Source organism: Prionailurus bengalensis, chromosome B4 (assembly GCF_016509475.1).
Source record: "Prionailurus bengalensis isolate Pbe53 chromosome B4, Fcat_Pben_1.1_paternal_pri, whole genome shotgun sequence".
Classification (NCBI taxonomy): Eukaryota; Metazoa; Chordata; class Mammalia; order Carnivora; family Felidae; genus Prionailurus; species Prionailurus bengalensis.
Genome location: NC_057358.1, coordinates 16,620,210 through 16,627,874, shown reverse-complemented (window position 1 = coordinate 16,627,874; position 7,665 = coordinate 16,620,210). Strand labels below are relative to the sequence as shown.

General features: G+C 37.1%; 1 protein-coding gene across 1 annotated transcript in view; it reads right to left on the bottom strand.

Annotated features, from left to right (window-relative positions):
• Window positions 1-2,635: 2,635 nt before the first annotated feature.
• The window catches only part of MRC1 (mannose receptor C-type 1), a 98,347-nt gene continuing 93,317 nt past the window's right edge, over window positions 2,636-7,665 (bottom strand). Inside the window, exons 27-30 of the mRNA XM_043564788.1 lie at window positions 6,837-6,950; window positions 6,002-6,166; window positions 4,748-4,789; window positions 2,636-3,606 (exon numbers count right to left, since the gene is read on the bottom strand). Of these exons, the coding sequence (XP_043420723.1) occupies window positions 3,356-3,606; window positions 4,748-4,789; window positions 6,002-6,166; window positions 6,837-6,950 (572 nt within the window). The 3' untranslated portion in view covers window positions 2,636-3,355. The remainder of the gene's footprint in view (window positions 3,607-4,747; window positions 4,790-6,001; window positions 6,167-6,836; window positions 6,951-7,665) is intronic.

The following is a 7,665-nucleotide window of genomic DNA, read 5'->3' as shown; positions in this document are numbered from 1 at the left end:
TTCTCATGACTTCTTTTCTCATTTTGAATGATTTTTCCCTTTTGTACTACTTTTTTGTATTATTTTTCTTCAAAAGTGCCCCTCCCCACCCAAGGTAACTCCTCAGGCCCACGAAACCTGGCTGTCACACTGCTGAAACCACGTCTGCGTCCGTCACTGTTCCATGAATATCTTCGGTGTATTTCAAATTGTCATTATGTGAGGGGCTGGATGTGCTACCTAACCTTGAAGTCATCATTTTACAATATGTACATATATCAAGTTATTATGGTGTACATCTTAAACTTACACAATGTTATATGTCAACTATACCTCAATAAAGCTGAAAAAGTATCTTAGGCGTATTTCTACTAGCGCATTCCCACATTGCTGCAAAATGATCTGTGTCTACACCTCCGTTTGTGAACAGGCACTGGTCCTGACCCAGATCTGAATCTCCAGGAGTTAGCTCAATGCCTAGCACATGTAATAGATGCTCCAGAAATATCTGCCAGGCGAACGGGCAGATATCAGACAGATGCACTAGCGAATACGGAAAAGTGAATTAAAAGTCTCCTGGTGTCTACAAATCTCAGCTTTAGTTTTAGAGTTCAAGTTACAGACTATTCACATGGTATGAGCTCAACTGGGGAAAAACAATATCCTTAAGGATCTTCCACCTGCTGGATGCTGATGCAAACCTGAAGCAAGGGCAAAGCCATCGAGGAGAACACTTAACCATTTACCGCCAGATAGAATTTCTGGTTAAGACGCACAGCTCAACTATAATAATCAAAACCAAAACTGCATACAACTACTCTTCTCCCCCCTATATTTCTCTCCCCCACCCCCAAAATACCCTTGATAGTTTAGTATTAGGTTTGGATACATGCGTAGATACAAATGACCTAACAATTTATGTTTGAGGGGATAATGTGAGTGGGACGTATAAGGCTCAGCACTCTGCCAACTATGGAGTGTTTCTTGCAAAGGTAAGACATTTAAGTCTGAGATACATGTTTGAAGCCCAAAATGTTTTCTGTGAAGATGCAGCTCTCAGTTATAATGAAAAGGACTTGTGTCAACAATGTTTATATCATGCTCACTTAGGTACTCCTCCTTATTCAACATTTCTAATGCTCTCTTGTATCTTGAGAGATACAAATATGTGTATTAGGAAAGGGATATATATAAAGAGAGAATATGTAGTATATACATTAGGAATATATTAGTATATATATTAGAAATATATATAGCATTTCTATATATAGCATTATATATAGAGAATATATATTATATGTTAGGGGAATATATACAGCATTCCTAATATATATACTAATATATACACACACTAACATATATATATATATGTACTAACATATATAGCTTATATATGTACTATATATATGTGTATATATATATATATGTACTAACATATATAGCTTATATATGTACTATATATATGTGTGTGTATATATATATATATATATTAGGAAAGGCATTTCTGTAGTACAGTTCACTACACACAGGTGTGACACTACAGCCATCATCTCCATTAGAACTTCTTCAAACTGAATATGGTTCATTCTCACAAGAAAGGAAAAGCAATTTGTTTTCTCGTGTTTCAGGGATGAAAGGGAATTGTTTGTGCTCAGCAACCTTTTCCACAATTGCCTCCCTCTCACTTCCTATTTCTTTCCACCTGTTACTCATCTGAGTTGGGGTATTAGAAAGTCCATCCTGTCCCTACCCAGTGTTCTGCTTCTTAATCTTTTTTGAACTACAGACTTACCTGAAAATCTATTTTCTTCCCAGAAAAAAAAAAAAAGAAGGCACAAACACAAATTGGTACAATGTTTTGCATGCAATTTTTTGGACGTTCATAGACCCCTTAATGGCATCCAAGGAGTCCCCTCCAGAGACCCCAGGTAAGGAGCTCCCGCCTGTTGAGCAGTCCCTTGAGAAAGGCAAGGATGGGCTGATAGTGTAGTCCCTGCGTGAGATGCAAAACCTCCAGGTATTACACCATGTATGTGAAGCTTTATTTAGGGAAAAATTTTTTCTTTTCTTTTCTTATTTCTTTTTTTAGAAAGAGAGAGAGAGAGAGTACGAGTGTGTGTGTGTGTGTGTGTGAGCCAGGAAGGGGCAGATTGGGGGGGGGGGGGAGAGAGAGAGAGAGAGATTGAGAATCCCAAGGAGGCTCCATACTCAGCACGGAGCCTGACATGGGGCTCGATCCAATGACCCTGGGATCATGACAGGAGCTGCAATCAAGAGTTGGATGCTCAACCAGCTGAGCCACCCAGGTGACCCTAAGGTAAAATTTTTAAAAGCAAAAAGGAATTATTAAAGTGACAAAAAGATATTTAGAGATCCGATTCTCAGTAACAGTGCCTTTGGTTGTGGACTTCTGAGTGGCATCAATGCTATAGATGAAGATCTGGGGAAATTATGTAAGTCACCATGAGAAAAAATTCATTTTGTACATAATGCTTTAGCAACACGTCTTTTCCAAACAGATGGAGGGTCTAGTTTAAAGAATTTATCTAGTAATAAATTGTTTATTTTCAGAGGAAAGACCAGTATAAAGAAAATAGATAAATAAGTCACACTTAAAAGAAAATTTACATTTACCAAGATCACCAAAACACAAATATATTATAAATAGACCTTGTCTTTGATGTTTATTTCACATTATCTAAGTACACCCAGTTATGCAAATTTACATTTTTATTTCACATCTTTGCATTCCTGATATACATATAACAGGACAAAGAACACATTTGCAATATTCAGCCTTGAAAACCCTGCTAGGGGAAAACAGGTTCTCAGCTGCCTCATTCTTTCTGCACATGTACAAATGCAATTCTAAATAACTGATGTAAAAGTCAGGATTGGTAAGAGGAAAATGTGACTAAATTTTTATGCTACCTGAAACAACAAAGAACAAGTTACATGTACTTGATTTTCAAAATGGTTTTCTAATTACCGAATTATAATTCAATAGGTAACATTTCTTTGGGAGCACCTTAAACTATTTTAGGAAGCTGAGGTGTTTGGGGTTCTTCTAATCACTCTGTCACAGGCAGTCGACACTACCGACACACAAGCGAGGCTTAAATATGTTGGTATTATGGTGTTGTGTGTTCACCTAACATATTTTTAGAAGTGGTCATCAATATCATTACCTCTCTTTCACGAAGATACCTTGCCAGACTAGAAAATGAGCGATTATTTCTTCAATTAGGCAAAGGAAAAGGACAGGCCAGTGCAATACAGTACTAATTGTAAAGGAGACAATCACATTGAATTAAAGAACCTTAACATTTTAGTATAATGTTATGAAATTCAAATATATCGAAATCACATTATGAGACTAGATGCCGGCATGTTCGTTCTGTTCGATGTTGCCCACGAGATCTTTTGTATCGCTAGTTCCTGGACTCAACCTACTGTTAAAATAGAGAGTGTTTTCAAATGTGTTCTCTTGAGGTAAGTGCACACGTCTCTTCTTGTAAAAGAAATATGCAGCGAGGCCAGCACCTGTTACGATCAGGAGGACCACAATGACCACGACTCCTGCCATGTTGGAAGCTGGTTTGGAAGGGTCCATCTTCCTGGGGTCAGCTGGAAATAAACAAACTCATTAGGATAAAGATGGAGGGAGGCCAAAGGTAGAATGCTATGAAGAACAATACAACTTTCTTTTTGGAAAAACTAAATGAAGAATATGTATTCTTTCATTTCAAATGTTCTTTGACATTTGTCAGAGAGAAATGCAGGACATGAACACAGGAGTCCAGGTAACATGAAGGATTATTTTAAACGTTAATATTAGTATTCGGTTGCAAGGATATTTCATCTCTTAGTTAATCAATGTTTTAAAATATTTATCGCTGTTTGAAAATAACTGAATGCTGATGACAAATACATCATACGAAGATACATAGACTAGCAATAATAATGATGATTTTTAAAAAGCAAGAAAAGGGGCACCTGGGTGGCTCAGTCGGTTGAGCGTCCGACTTCGGCTTAGGTCATGACCTCACGGTTTGTGAGTTCAAGCCCTGCATCAGGCTCTGTGCTGACCGCTCAGAGCCTGGAGCCTGCTTCAGATTCTGTGTCTCCCTCTCTCTCTGCCCCTCCCCTGCTCATGCTCTGTCTGTCTCTCTCTCTCAAAAATAAATAAACATTAAAAAAAATTAGTAAACATTTAAAAAGCAAGAAAAAATAGGGAAAAGAGAAAATCAGAATAGTGGAAATTTGAAATCATGAGTATAATTAAACAAATAGCACCCGTAAGGTTAATAAGGAGGTGGCAGGCAAACCCTAAATCTCATTTTGAGTTTTTTTTAGCTGCTAACACAATAAGCGAAATAAATCAGTTGTCTATAAAATTGTAAAGAACCTTAACATTCAGGTTGTCTATAAACTTAAAATTTAAAAGGTTGCCTTAAAAAAAAAATGAAAAAAAACCCCACAAAGATTCGAGAGAAATTTCCCCCGTGGGTTCCAAAAGGTAACTCTGCAACACAGCAATGTCTTCAGTAATATCTATGGGAAAAACCCCGACCTGACTCCAAGGCCTGCTTTTCTAGAGCATCATTCGAGGAAGGCTGATGACATAATGACAAAAGTTAATGTACCCCCAAGCAATTCTACTGAGAGTACAGGGTGTGGGAAGGGATTATCATGGTTGTTAAAACAAGCAAACTGTATTGATACATTACTAATACAGAGCTTAAAATTTCATAATGAATGGTCTTACCTTTTGTGGTAATTAATGCATGAGTAGGTTCAGCATCAACAACTGTTTGTGAAATAAGAAATCAATTAAATACTTATAAAAACCCATAATAATTGCATGTAGATAATGAGTATTATTTGGCTCGCAGATACATGGAGTCCTCCATATTTTGTTCATGGTGATATGATATGATGCGATATGATAGGATACGATATAGATGTATCGCATAGATACATATATGTATAGATAGGATACAATATATATATGATATACGATATAGGATAGATGATAGAGGCTACAAGACTTATACGATATAGGACAGATGATAGAGGCTACAAGACTTATGTGTATGAATGTATGTATGTATGTATGTATCTATCTATCTATCTATCTATATACATACTATATCAGCATCCTATAGTTGTAGGGAGAGTTTGAATACAATGGAAATCCTGAAAATACGATCCAGTGAGTTGCATTTGAGCCACTGATACTGACGCTCAAAATCTATCCAATCTATCCAATAATCATGTATTCTTGGCTAGATCTTTTGAAATTGGCCCACTGAAGCCTAAGGTACCACAGCGTGTTGGAATGAAAAGTAAACTAAGATTTCAACACTGCACCAAAGAGTGTGGTGTCTCAGAACAGAGTTTTAACAGACTGAGGAACTACCTAATTCCAGAATAACAAGATCTATTGGGGAGAGAGTGTTAATTTACCTAATTCATTTATTTAAATAGATTCCCTAATTAATTTTATCTCTTTGGAAGGATGTTATATAAAGTGGACTGACGTGAAAATATTAAAGTTTAGGTAGTATCACATCGTGGGCATATCACACTATTAATTCCCCCAAACTGTGTCTTCACAGGGTCTGCCACTGAATCTCAGAAGGAGATTTCATTGGTCTTCCACGATTTATTCTATAACAAATTCTGAGAACTCTCTGGAACTTTGACCCCATCCCCTTGGTGGGGATGACTTTGTCAACTGGCTCTCCAAACCGCTTACAACTTGACAGTCCCTATGTGTGGGTATCCCATTAGAAATGCACTGATATACCAACATCATTATGTCAGCTGAGCAGGCAACTCTCTGCTCACTCAGAGCTGTGGATAGCTGAGCACCAGGGCAGAGTGGGTTTTTCACTTACACTGGGGTAGGGCTTGCAAGGGACGTAAAATCACATTATAATCCCACACATGACATCTTGATATTTAAAAGAAATGATGGCCTGTGAACATATGGGCCACAAGGAACATTCTTACTTACTTTTTGGTCTTTTACAAATATACCCCTTGTAGGAAGAACAGTGAATATTATTCCAAAATCCAGAAGCTGCGGATAAAGCTACACAATCATTTCGTTCACCAGAAGGATCTCCTGTGTTCCAGTTGACAAAGGAAACTGGATTGTTGTTTATCCACATCCACATTCCTGGTTGTCAAATTAAGTCAATAAAAACAGAAGTTAAAAATCACCTTTGGGTTTTTTTGTTGTTTTTTTCGAATAGGCTTCAATGCAGGGAGTGCAACCCGGGGCTTGAAACTCACAACCCTGAGATCAAGACCTGAGCTGAGATCAAAAGTCAGACGCTTAACCAACTGGGTCACTTATGCAGCCCCCCAAATCACCCATCTTAAAATAAATTCTACCTATTCGTGCAAAATTTCTATACATATTAAACTATAATCACTAGTTGTTTACAACCAGACTTTTAGTTTGCAAGATTATAATGACCAATTATTATAGGGAAAAAAACCTGAAAAGAATCTGTACAGCTTTCGTTGAACATTTATTCCTAATTAGTACAAATACATATACTTATCCTCCCCTAATTTTTTTCTGAAGATAGAAAATACTTTTTGAAGTTTCTTAAATTAACTTAGCTACAGAAAACACTCTTTTAATTGGCAGCTTCCAAGATAGCATACATAATACGTGAGTCATTTAAGATTTCAGTTCTTATCGTAAGTGAAAATATGAGTTTGAATTTTCAAATTCTTTACCAATTAATCATTATTTAAGGCAAGACTTTCTGGAGCTGAAAACTTGTTTTGCAAACACCACTGTGAAATATCTGTGATTATCATGCCGCAAAAATTACCTTCGACATTTCTGAACAATCCTATCCAAAAATTGGTTTTGCTTTGAAGTGGCTCAACTCGATACGACAGAAAACTTGACTCAGCAGCACTTTCAATGGAAACCAAAGAAGAGCCTGCAATGTAGAAACACACACACACAGTGATGGAACTATAGTTAAGCAGCTAAAAATATTTTTGTAATGACAGTACTGATCTTAGAAGTAATAAAAATCACCCCGACTTCTCCACTTAAGGGACAGAATTTCAAAGAACGGACATTTGACTTCTAAGAATTTCAGTTTCCATTCTGCAAATATGATGGTTTAAGCATCATGTGCGTTACAAACACCGAATGAGTTGCTGAAGGACATGAGAAGAGGAGTAAGACAATGCGTCTTTTCTTTTTGAAAACTCTGCTTTAATGTTTCAGGGGCACATCAAGCTCAACGTGTGCAAAACAAAACTCATAAAATCCTTTCCTAGAAATCTTATTCCTCCTTAACTCTTTCCATGTCGGTACGTAGCGTCATCATCTTCCCATTTGCTCAAGCCTGAACCTGAGAATCACTCTTGGCTTCCACCCTTTCTAACACCAATGCCTAATCTTATTGATTTTACTCTTTGTCAGTCACGTCTGTCTGCTGTTAGTCCATAACTGGAGGCCTGTATCTCTCTCTCTCTCTCTCTCTCTCTCTCCTTCGCCCATTTTGCCCAACCTTCTATCTCCCTCCCCTCTGGCAGCCATCAGTTTGTTCTCTGTATTTATAATTCTGATTCTGCTATTTGTTTACTTATTTTTTTATCCCATTTCTGCATAGGATAATATGGTATTTATCTTTCTTTAAATTA